The 13,223-nt window shown below is 41.1% G+C and overlaps 1 protein-coding gene across 3 annotated transcripts in view; it reads right to left on the bottom strand.

Moving 5' to 3' along the window:
* Nucleotides 1-13,223, bottom strand: part of SDK1 (sidekick cell adhesion molecule 1) — a 416,682-nt gene that overhangs the window by 51,776 nt on the left and 351,683 nt on the right. For 2 of the 3 annotated variants that reach the window (XM_074840973.1, XM_074840971.1), the window contains exons 30-33: nucleotides 10,109-10,310; nucleotides 7,982-8,085; nucleotides 6,146-6,216; nucleotides 1,136-1,271 (exon numbers count right to left, since the gene is read on the bottom strand). In XM_074840973.1, coding sequence (XP_074697074.1) covers nucleotides 1,136-1,271; nucleotides 6,146-6,216; nucleotides 7,982-8,085; nucleotides 10,109-10,310 — 513 coding nt within the window. The remainder of the gene's footprint in view (nucleotides 1-1,135; nucleotides 1,272-6,145; nucleotides 6,217-7,981; nucleotides 8,086-10,108; nucleotides 10,311-13,223) is intronic. The other variant, XM_074840972.1, reaches the window with a different exon arrangement.

Consider the following 13,223-nt stretch of genomic DNA (forward strand, 5'->3'; position numbering starts at 1 on the left):
GACTAGAGAGCACCCAAAGTCATTATTTCATGATAATATACATAGTCAGTCATTCAGCTTTTGTCTGGAAAAAACCCTTATGCATACCTACACCTATAGGAGATTTCCATCTCTACTCTGCCCTGATTAAAACCCTCTACAGTCTGAGAAGTCTCATTCATTGCTGATCTTATAAGCAAGGTCAGTTATGTCCTTACGTTATATTTAAAGCATCTACTTTTCCGCACCCCCACAAAAATCACTCCTGCTTTTGTAGAAACCACTTTTACGGGCCCAGGGAAACATGGAAGGTGATGTAAGATATTAAAATAGTCTCAGTCAACCCTATTCTGCTGCTCTTAGAGCGAGTATTATCTTATTCTGAATATTCCGATGACATCAAACAGGACAAAAGCTAGTCCCTCCACGAGCAGGTCTCATTGCTGGACCATACCAGTCAGGCTACTGAGTGCTCACATCTTTGCCTCCCATCATCTTATTCTGCCTATTCTTCCCTCTGATTTCCTTTCTAGCCTTTGTCTAAAAATCCTTTCATTTTTCTATTATTCCTCTACCTCCCTACCTTCTTTCCATGAGCCAAAAATCCCAGTGACTAACATTGCAAGCATACGCCTTAAAATTTGTGCTCATTTTTGCTATTTTCTTCCAAAATAGGGAGAAACACTTTGAAATTGTAAAAATTCTATTTAAAACTTTTCCTCAGCTGTTTTCTTATACTGCAAAAAGAAAAACAAAATGTCAGTTATAAAAAGTATTAAAAATAGCAAGAAAGAAAAAGGTTCTGAGCTGAGGAAAATGAAGTCCCTCTTTTTTGTCTGATGGCTGAACAAAGTATACCAGGGCAATCACGAAATGGAGGTAGTGGAAAGCAGGAAATCAGAGGATACATGGGGGACAGAACATCAACTCAAGCATGCTGGCATAGATTAACATGTACCCTTACAAGTGATGCTGATCAGACACAAGTTACTAACATTTTTCAGCATCTACACCCTGATTGTGTAAAAGCGGAATTATCCCCAGCATTCTTAGACACAATTGTGTGTTATTTCCATGGGGCAAGAGGGCCTAGAGTGTCTTGTATAACAACGAATTACCATTCTGGGATATTATAGGGTGTGAAACACAGGCTTACGTGTGAGCTCTGCTCTTAAAGCTGAAGGGTTCTGTATGCTTTTGGATTCTGTTCCAGATCCAGTGTCGTAATCCAGCTCTCGATAGTAGATCCGATATCCCAACAGCAAGCCATTTAGACTCTCAACTCTGGGTGGCTGAAAACATTCACATGAAGAACAGGCTTGTTAAGATGTGCATTGCAACAAAAATCCATCACAACAGGCAGTAGCTGACACCGGTCCTGTGAGAAGGGACACAGTGCGCTCTGGTGAAAATAGCCATTAATAATATACAGGGTCAAAGGCTGTGTAATTTGAAAAAAACAAGTTAAAGGCAACTTTGATGATGGCTTTGCCACTCAGCTGTGGCAATTACAAAAGGCTCTTTACTTAAAAATTGATACCTGATGCACTACACTAAGAGCTAAGCTAATTTCCTTCTTGGTCCACAGAAACTTGTGTGTGTTAAAGAATATAAATAAGCATGTCCCTGAAAATGCATGTTGCTGGCCACCAACAGTGGAACAGCAAGCCAGTATTTCACTTCTTCCGAGATGAAAAGAAATTATTTTGTTGAAGACAGAATTTCTTTAGTGACTATTTTCCTTGGGGACTAGTCATAGAACATTCTTCATTTGGCATTATTTTACCGAAAGACTGATGAGAAAATAACAAAGAATTGAAGTATTCTGGATTTAATTAGGAAGATGAAAATAGGTGTAATAGCCTCAGAGAGGCATTTACAGAGGAGTCGCAGTATGATGGACTCTGGTGTGTTGCATAAGTCCAGTCCTACAGGCAAACCCAGGTGTCCTCCATAACAGGTTGGAGTATGGCCATTGGGCTGGCTCAGAGATGAGGTTTTTTCCTTCTGTGACATGCTGGAAGATGCTCGAAGACATAGTACCTCAGCAAGGATTCTTCAGCAGCCCCTCACATCTTCCTTCAGATAAAGATATACAACCAGTACACTGAAAAGGAGATTTTTGTCTGAATGGCTTGCTTAAATAGAGGCAAGCAAAGGGATTCTTCGTGTTTGGGAAAAAAATTACTCTCATGAGTCTAATACAGGCTAAGAACTGCAGAGAAGAAAATATGCCCTGAGCCATTTATCTTCTAAAGATTCTTGTACTGAAATTTAAGGGGCTGAAAGTATAAATGAAAAGGATTTTAATGATGATCTTGCCTTTAATCCAGAAAGATCCCTAGCAGTCTTGAGAACTTTACTAAGGAAAACCTTCTGTCCATTGTGGAAAAATTAACCTGTGGTATGAAACGCTGTCACAATGGGAGTTAATATCACATGTAATTATAATGAAGAAAGATTATTTTTACAGGAAAGGAGGAAGGCATTTGGTAATAACCTAGCATTCTACTTCCATAAATGACAAGAATTTTCCATTACTTCATTATGATGGCAAGAGGAGAGAGAGGGCTCTCCTGTCTCAGTGCAAAGGACTTTGCTTTGGGTGAGGGCTGAAGAAATTAAGTAGAAAGATCGCAGTTTATGGAAACCAAAAAAGAAAATTATGTGAACCAGAGAATAAGCAAGCTACACAGCTACCAGGAAAAGCAGCAGAAACTTCTTCTGCAAGAAGGTGCCTTCTTTTGCAGTTGTCCTGCCCAGAGCCTGCTGAAAGCAATCCGAATAGTCCCAAGATCTTGCTGTACTTGCTCTGCATGGTTTCATCACTCATTGTTTCATAACCCATCATGCTCCATCCTCCGGAGAAGCTCTGACCACCTTTCACTATTTTTTAGCATCTGCATTGCAGAGTGATCTAGGAATAGAGGATTGTGATGGACCTCAAGAATCATCAGGACTAGGCCCTCAAGCCTGCAGAAACTCAGCTTCTTAAAGTCCTTTTCACAAACGAGCAACCTCCACCAGAAAACAAGCTGATTTTTCTGCTTCCCAATATTCCTACTGGAAAGCTGTTCCAAGTCTCACTACTTGGGCTGTTAGAAACCTTCATCTAATTTCTAATCTAAATTATTCATAGCTAGTTTATAACCATTTGTTCCTGTGCTAACACTGCCTTTTGGGTTAAATTGTTCTTCTCCCCATGGGTGTTTACTCCTGTGATGTATTTTAAAAAGGGCAATCATATTCACTCTCAGATTCCATTTTACAAGGCAAATAAATCAACCTCTTGAACAACAGCCTTTCCTAGTCTCAGATCGAGCCCCTGGTCCAAGGGGCTGAGCAAACAGACCAAACAAAGTGACAGCCTTTACCAGGGCTGCCTGATGACATGATCGCTCATGGACCAGCTGAAACGTTCTCCTCTGCAAGGTGGAAAAGATGAGATATGGTTTACTGGCAATTACTAGTATATCTATTATGATCTTTTTTTTTTTCTTTCCAATATCCTGATTTTCCTCTTTTGTTTTCTGTATGATACTGAAATTGCTTTAGCTCTGATTGTGCCCTAGCAGAGAAGGGAATGTGATGGCATGGCAGTATCCTTGCCTCACTCTGTCCTGGCAGGAAGGAGTCACAGCACAAAGCATGAGGGCTGCCTACCCCAGAGACATGGTAAAGGGAGGCACTGTCCCACCAAGATACATCTTGAGTGCATCACCATGCAGGAGGAGAGAGGCTGCTAGAAAACAAAGCCTATCCAGCATGGAAATAAACTTCACACAATGAAAAAAAATACTGTGAACATTACATGGATTTGTATTTCAGTTAATTATTACCTAGAAGGAAGGTTGTCTTGGAAAGATTCAATGTGTTTTCCTATTTTAACTATTAATACAAAAAAAAAAAAAAGTTTAGCTGGAATATCCTACAGAATCTTAAAAGGAAAAAACACTGCTGAAGCTGAGAAAGAGACTGTTACTCCCTGCTCTGTCATGTAACTGCCTAAAAGATAAAGCTTATTTCCTCATTGTGGTACAACACTGATTTGTTGATAGCAAGCATTGTTTTCTTATGCTTTCATGTGATTCTCCATTTTTTCCTTCCTTTAAATTTACGACAGGAAAGCTTAGAAAATAAATGGCTTGAAAACTGTCTTTCTCCTTGCCATGGAAATGATGATTCTTTCCTGAAAAGGGTACTCTGCTAAAAGGTCAGGTCTTCCCCTTCCTATCTGTCTTTCATGGACAAAATTCTGCTTTTGATGTAATGGATTATTTAGGATTTTGTAGGAAGGCCTGAGGGATCTGCTGAAATAGGTAAAATGATTATGAGTGGCAACCCATAATGTTGTACAGAAGTAAGAGAAACATTTTTGTGCTGTTTAAAAATAAAAATAAAAAAGGACTAAAATGTAAGTTTGAATAATTGTTATCTCTAAGGTAGAAGCAGAACAGTACATGATCCTGATGTTAATTGTAAGATCCTCCTGCACATTTGAAATAACCTTGCATTATTGATACAACAGACCTCAATGGAAATTACTTATTTTCTCCCTACTTTAAATTTAAAAATAATGGACTGATTGGACCAAGCAGCTGAAAGCAGAGATAGGGCATCTAGAGTTTGTTTTGTGAATTATTAACACAGCTCAAAGTTAAAAATTTAGCTTTGCTTGGAAATCTACTCTCCCATTTAGCTTGACTGCTGTTTTCAGTTTACATTATTTCTCAGACACTGCTGTGAAACTTCCTCTTAATTGGAGGCTATTGTGGGACTTGAAGATTTTTGTTTATTTGAAAAATATAGTACGGCTGAATTACCAGGACCTATTAATATACATGTAGTAATGACATATAATCGCCCACAACTCCCTTGAGATGGCTCTGGCACAACAACCCCATTTCATTTTCATGAAATAAAAAGCATCCAATTACCTAAACAACCACCTATTTCACATTAACTACACACCAATAATCAGTCAATTGGGGGAATGATTTCTGTGGTACATCATGCCTCACATCCTCTTTGTCCTCTCTTTGTATACTTTTTTCCTTCACTGTGGGCTTTATTTGTAGGTGGGGATGGTAGATTTACATCTCTCCGTAACTCCTTTGGTAAAACTGTTCAACATGTCTTCTATTTGTTCAACATGCTGTAAGCAATGTTGTTGCTTAGTATTATGCTGCGTGAACCTGGGCCAGCAACCCAGCAGTACAGCCAGGCATATTTTTAAAGTGCTGCTGCATAGCAATAAACAGACCCTCATACATATATTTTTTTCCAAAAATGCAAGGAGCCCCATCTGTACTGTAAACGCGTATGTACATTTTTCACTATAATGCAATCTGTCCAAAGTTATCCTTATTATGTTTGTGGGACATTGTCTCAGGAGCAGGGTGGGCAGAGGCTTTCCAGGATAGGTTATGGATAACGTGCAGTACCCCACTGGGTTCCCTCTATTAATGCTCACTTCGCAAAAAGAAGCCTCAGGCACTGGGTCACAAAATGTTCCAGCATCTCCCAGGAGGCCAGTATTGAAAGATAAAGGAAGGCAGAGGAAATGCCTATATAAAACGCAGACTTGGCATGAGTACTTTCACATCCAACTCAGAGATATGGAGAGCTCAAACTTCCTTTCTTTTCTCTGAAGAAATCTCAATTTTTAGCCCTCAAAGAGCCAAAAGGGCATGTGGAGTTCCTCAAAGGTATGAACAGGATCTCAGGCACAGCATGCGCTTCTGATTATTTCAACAGCTGAAGAAGGCAGTATGCGATGTGAACGAAAGTGAGCTTTTGATTACCTGATCTTTACCAATGCCACATTCTGTCGAATGTTTTCAATGTAAAGATGCACATCTATTGATATCAGTGAAAGGACAGGAGAATCAGTGCAAGTAATGATCTTGGGCAGCACTACAGAAACTCCTTTACCTCCCAAGTTTTCCCTGATGAGGCAACAAAGTGTAAAGCAACTGCCAGAAATTTCCATCCATCAGTAAAATATATGCCTAGATCAGGAAAATAAGGAGGTAGCTGCAGCCCTTCAAGTTTACTACAATACTTCCAGCTCAGGAAAATGTCCCTTGCAATGTACCATTAAGGTCAACAAGTCAAAGCAACCCAAAATTGTTCCAGAAACATCAAAATTTTTCATTTTACCTACCTGCCACTGCACAAGGACAGATGAAGTCGTGTGGGGAGTTACTAACACAGAACTGGGTGGTTCACCTGGAACTAAACAAGAAAAAAAAGGTAACCAAAGCAGTTGCAGCAACAGGGTGGAAAACAGGCAGATTTTATTCATCAGATTCTCCTTCTTCACTGCGGAAGAAAATCTTCTATCCTACTATGTGGTAGGTTTCAAAAGCAATGCAGTGGATATGAATATTGCAATCCAGGCAGAAGGCAGCCACTTCTCGTACATCCCTTGCTCTACCCGTGGCCTTGGCAACTTCAGCAGGAATAAGAGAAAAGCTGAGGGCATAAATCTGGAGGAAGCTGCAGCATGCCAGTTGCTCAAACAACTGGATACACATTTGAAAGGAAGTTAAACCAGCTGCATGCACGCTTGAAAGAATAAGCAAACTGCTCCCAAATTTTTCATTATATTTTTGCCACTGTTGGGGCAAGCCCACCTTGGTTTTAGGAGTCTGTGTCACATAGTCACAGATTATTTTAGTTAGGACAGCTTGATTTACCATGGGTTAACCCATTCCTGTGCCCATGGCCTTTAGCACATACACACACACTATAGCAGCTCAAATACGAAGAAGGGAAGGCTTATCAGGAGCTGACAGCCCTCCACAGCGCAATGCTCTAGTGGCAGCACCAGGTTTGCTCAGCAGAATAAATGTTCAGTTTGTTAAGGAGGTGAGAAGCTTTCACAGTGTTTCCCCATAGTATTATGAGGAGGCCAAGCACAACTCTGGATTCACTGTAGTTAAATTCAAAGAGAATTGAAAATAAAATTTTAAATTCTGAAACAGTGAGTCAGTGCTGCCTCATTAGTACCAGTTACAGCCTGCACCGATACAGCAGCTGCTGTTCAGGAAGGTGGAGAGTCAGGATGTCTTTAAAAGGCTGCTAGGCACATTATTCAAGTATTACATGGGTTCTTGTTTAACTTAGGACACTCCTGAGCTCTGTCCTCTGTTCTTCTGATTCCAAGATCACATTCTTTAGACATTCCTTTGTAAAACCATTTCCTATTTTTATATCTCAATGTCATATTTAACCAGTCATTCCTTGAGCTGTATGAAACACTGGCTAATTCTTAGCACCATATATATGTGCATATATATATTTATGTATCCCAGTATTACCACATTTCCCAGGCTAAGGGTAAATACTGATGCTTTTTCACACCTTGCAGAGTTCCTTTCTCCATTCAAGACATCAGAGCTACTTCTGCATTCAGGCGCTGACTTTATACAATCAAGGAATTAGAAGCTGATCTCTAAGGCTAAAAATAAAAGCCTTGTCAATGTCATTCACAGTTTATTAGCCCTGATCTGCAGCATTAAATGCTCATGTTTCCAGGAGCTTCATACTCTTTCTTACTTATACCTCAGCAATTTTGCCATATTGCAGACTGATGTGGATTGCAAGTGAAAACAATTGAAGAAACTTCTTCAAATGTATGCATGGTTCTACATTTATTTTTAATGATCTCTTGTAAATTATTCAATTTCTGCAAAGATAATGGTTAGTGCAGAGTTTGGAAGCCAATCAAACGGAGTTTAATTCCATTTTGAGACTCCTGAAAGTATGATTCATTATCAGAGGGCACAGCAGGACACTTAAGGCTGCCTGTTATTAATTCAGCCACATCTCATTACTACCTGTATCAATCTCCTATGAACAAAACTGCATTGGATGTTGAATTTTCACTCCACGGTCCCACTGGAGAACACATTGCAGTGGGTCCAGCAAACCCAGGAGCACCGGGGAGTGCCCATCCCACGGCGCTGACCCCAGCATGCCTCTCCTCCTCGCTTACCATCCTGCAGAGTCGTGACCGCCTCAGTCTCCGCACTGAAGTCACTGTCTCCGATGTCGTTGGTTGCTTTCACTCGCAGTTTGTAAGAGGTGAACGGGTTCAAGCTGTGGAACATAAAAAATAAGAGTGAGGAATGAAATCTCCCCGCATCATCACAACTTGCCTCAGAACAAGCCTCTACAGAGAATCTGCCCATTGGTCATTGAGCAGTTTGTCTCTTCTCCACATTGCCTTTTCTTTGCAGCTTCCCCCAGCTTCCTCATGACGTGGGGGTGTTTGTACCTTTGCTGCCATCAGCATCTTCTCAGATTTCCACTTGACCTGAAGTTCCTGAAAACATGCATGGATTCATAGCTGAACTGGGCTTCAGAAAACAGCCATGAAGTTGGAGTTCATGGAGCAGCCTCTGACTGGGGTTTTGTTGGAAAAGACAAGACGTGCTGTCGTTTGAGTTTTGCATGGCTATGCAAAACCTGGCTTTCAAGGTGGTTTGCCTGAGATAGCCTCAAAACAGATCTGTGGGTCAGCTCATCCTCAGAGCACAGATGGGGTTGACAGGTAGAGAGGAGGCAGGTGATGGCCCAGGGTCAGCCAGCGCACAGCAGGCACTGGAATTCAGAGCGCTGGCCTTCTCACTAATCCTCTAGACCATACCGTTTGATCAGTGCATTTTATTCCTACCGAATTGCAAATTAATGCTATTACCTGGATTATTTAATAAAGACAGTAACAACAGGCTCCCTGCAGCTCTTTTATCTATGCAGTGCTTTAAGATATGCAAAGAGTGATTTCCAGCTGACATAACCTTTGTAAAGATTCTTCTGTCTTGGCTTGGCAGGGGAAGGTGTGGGGGAGGTTGCCTTTTGACTCACATGCAGAGGATAGGAAATGCAGAGCTGTAAGTTACAGGGGATTTAGCTAATTAATTGGTAGTGTCGAGCCATCAGCTGGCAGATGTAACACTGACTACAAACCCAAGTAAAGTTACTTGTAAGGAATGATTAAACATCAAGGGATAATGCATTCTGATGGGCAGCACTCTCACATCAAGCATGTACTCCTCTTCTGGACGCTCACAGAAAAATGCTTTTAGCAAGGGGGAGAAGAAATCTTTTTCAGTAGTGCCACCCTATTAGGACACCGTTACTTACCTACAGCAACTTGAATATTGAATTATCTTTCTTGATCTTTTGCTTTCAGTAATGCCAACGTCAAGTCTAAATGAATAGTTGGTTTCCTTGATTTTACAGGTTTTGACTGGAAGGATACTGGGTATAATTCAGGGTGAGTATAACACCTCTGAGGTCAATGAATCAGGTCTATATTTGTACCCATAATTGTCAACTTTTCTTTTTTCTTCACAGTTAGATAAAACTAGCACTGTATCTGTATCTTCTGGCACGTGACCAGTGAGCTGCCATATACCATAGCCACTGATGTTTTTATAAGAGACCTGAAAAATCTGTATGTGAATGCTTTGAATACTTGATTCTCGAAAGCTCACGGTCCTTTAGAATTAATCTGATTTGTACTAGCTCGTCAACAGAGGAAATGGACAGCAAAACAAGTACCTTCTCATAGACATTCAATCGCTTTTACGGATGTTACAAGGACTTTAATTACAGCAGCATCGCTGAGGATATAATGAACCCTGAATAACAAAGTTTAAACATTCTGATGCTATCTATAAACTTCGGTATGGAAGATACAGATAAAAATGGTTCTCATTTCATCTGGAAGAGCTTATATAGAGATAATTGCAATGCAGCATTGAAAGTGGATTTTAACATCAGTCACTACTGAAAGGATTTTTAACCAGTTGTATTTTACAGAGCATTGTGTAGCTACATATGGTTCAGCCTGAGCAGCGTTATCTACGGTGCTGAGCTTTCAGGAAGGGCTTCAAAAAGAGGCACTGCCATCCAACTTTAATTAGATTTATTGCATGACCTTCAGCAAAACTCTCAACTGCTGTTCATAACACCACCTCTAAAATAGGAGCAATGACCTCACTTAACCTCTCTCCCCCAAAAAGACTGTGAAGCTGAACGATGCTTGCTTTAGCTTCCTAACTGATGGAAGTGGAAACTGTGGGATTTCTTGTGCTAGCCTGGGATCATATGGTACCTTTCAATAATGCAGGATGTTGCCTCGTGGCTGATGGAAGAGGAGTAGGTCTGCCAGTCTCCATTTGGCAGTTCTCGCACTTGCACTGTAAAATATCGTATTGGTGAAGATCCATCACTTCCAGGGACCCACTTCAACAGCAGACTCCGTGACGACACATCGCTCTGGGGGGTCATCACCTTCCTGGGAGGTGCTGGTCGTTCTGCAATTAAACCATAATTTGGCACTGCTTTGAGAGGAAATTCAAGCTCACATAAAACGTGGCAGCCTGATCAGATTTTCATAGTAGTAATGCCACAGAAGAGTGAACTTTCAGATTTGCCCCATGAAGTATACAAGTCATTTCTTAACCTTTTACTGCAAATAAGAGCAGTAAAACTGATTCTTATCTCCCTGCCTAAAAGGTCACCATTGAATATACACATTCCTAGCAACAGACCTCAGACTTGGGGGGGAGTGGGGGGGTGGGTCTTAGCCTGGCATGTTAAGGAAGAACCATTAGGACCAGCAGCCAAGCAAACCAAGGAAATCTTTAATGAAACTCAGGTATGCTTCTAGCTGCGATGCTCTTTTGACAGAATTTGCCTGTAAACTAGTTCACTTTTTAACTTGTGCTTACTACTTGGTACCATGGGACTACGTTCTCTCTGTGCTTTGTAGCATCCTCTTCCACCAGCTGCTTCCCAGCTGAGGCATGAAGAGGAAGGGATGAGCTGGAACAGGCTGTTGTGTAGCAGACTTACAGCCGATACTGAATTTCTGCACCAGCTCTCTCTGGCAAGGAACTGGGAACCATCAGCAGCTCCTGCTGCTGCTGCTTCTGAACCCCAGCTTGGAGATAGCGCAGAGCTGGGGCTTGAGTACTTGCTGCAGTTCACTTCCAGACCTCCTCAATTCTTCCCTTCGTATCCACTAACCTTGAACCTGCAAAGTCAAACCAGCCAGTGCCAATGCTGAGGGAGACGTCTCCAGAGTAATTAACCGTACACCTTTTAGATGAGGCAGGGAATGGTAATGCAAGTGTAAGCATGCCAATCCCCAACTGTTTCAATATAGATCTCCTTTCCCGTCACTGTGTCTCCGCACTCCATCGATTTCAATAGAGAAACTCTATAGAGTGAGGAATAATTGTTTAATTGTTTATCATGAAGATTATTGATTTTGATTAAAATGTGTGGCATGTAATAAAGCAGAAATTGATTGGAGACACCGCAGTGACTTGCTTTTGAGAAGCAATTCAATTCAACTTCATCAGCACTTGTTTCCATAAACACACCTCTGCCTGCCTGCTTCCTCACAGCTCTGTATGGCGAGCACTTCATTTCCCTGCCATCCCCTAAAACCATTTCCTGTATGTTTTGGCATTTCTCTGCAGCATGCTCTTGCTGACATCAGTGCCCAAAGATTTGTAAGCTATTAGCTGTAGGAAGCCCTCGGTGCCAGCAGCCTGCGAGCCGGAGTACAATGCAAAAGGTCAATGCCTTACACTGACAGGCTGAGACAGGTATTCAGGGTTATTCTACCAGAGGAAGCGAGTGTCGTGCAGGGATTTAATACTCTCTGCTGATAAGCTTTAACCAGCTTGCAGTTTTGGGCAGGTCAGATCTTGCAGTCAGTCTCCTATGATCTGGTTTCCTTCTGCTACTAATGGGAGATCTTAAAATCTCCTGTATTGCAACATATACTTCCTGACTGTTTGTACAAAAACATTAGTATAAAGAGTTTATCTATGGAAGTTTAGCCACAAGAAAATGTTAAGGTGAGCTGTTTGTGCAGGAATGTAAGGCCAGGCCATATGACTGAATGGACTACTTTTAATTTCTTGCATCTTTTGATTCAGTTCTGCCCACATCACTGGTGTTGGTTATTCTGAAGGGTATCACACCACTATGTAGATTCAAAACACTACAGAAGAACCACTGGACAATACAGCTACAACACAACTTGGGATCTGTAAATCACAGGTATCACTGTAAAATGTAAAAATTTATATTGGGATTATCCAAGAAATTTAACAAACAGGAGTGACCGATTTTGGTAATTTTCAAGGGAATATTTGTGCCTTCCTACCTTAATATCAAGGACATTCAATGCATTTTTATTAATGGAAATTAAATGTCTTTTCACTCTAGAATACTCACTATCATGTCTAGAAGTTTCAGGTTTATTTGTTTATTTACTTGTTAGCCAAATAGCTGTACTGGATAAATTTCTTTATCATCCCCTCATATCAACCTTGCTGATGTGAGATTACACATTCTTCTCTCTACATTTTACATACGGGATCACTTCAGTTAACTCTCAGTGCCTTGGGACTTTGTTCCGTAGCACGCATAGACACACAGCAGAGACATCCATCAAAAAGAGAAAGGGTTCATTTTATACTATGACTTGCCTATTCAAGATAACCCTAAAGCATTGATAACAACGAGGGATCATTGTTCCTGCAGCGGAGCTGGGAGTTCTGCCTTGAGCTATTGTGTATCCAGCAACAGCTTGTGCACAGTCTGGGAAATCTGAGCACATTTTTTGAAAAGGAGAGGCTCTGAGCTTTGAGTATTCACATTATTGGGCATGGTGGGTTTTTTTAAAACTTCCACATGTTGGACTTTAAACTTCCACTTTGACAGCAATCAGACAGGGGTGGAAGGAACCCTGAACTGATAAATCTCTTTGATGGACAGTATCTTTAGTAGAGGCACTTTAAGTTTCCTAACACAGCTCTAGAGGTTCTTTCTCTAAGGACTGCACTGTTATGCACTGGGAAGGCTGCACATGACCTGGAGAGCTATGCCAGTGGGAATTTTAACACCAACCAGACAGGCCAGAAGTAGTTGAAATGCACCCCGCAGGTCCTCACTGCTGGTGGTTGAACATCAGGCCGATGTCCTCACTTCTTTGAAGTGTTATAGGAAAATAATAAGGAAGACATTGTGGGCAAATAGCATGGGAAATCCTTACTCTTGAACTAAACGATTTGTAAGGTGTGGAAAGGACTTAAAACAAGAGATTGCTTAGTAGGCACATTTTAAGAACTAAAAGTAAATATAATTGGTTATATTGTAGAGCAAGACTTGGGCAAGAGCCAAGACCAGGCACACAATCACATGCAAAA

This window comes from Strix aluco, chromosome 15 (assembly GCF_031877795.1).
Source record: "Strix aluco isolate bStrAlu1 chromosome 15, bStrAlu1.hap1, whole genome shotgun sequence".
Lineage (NCBI taxonomy): Eukaryota > Metazoa > Chordata > Aves > Strigiformes > Strigidae > Strix > Strix aluco.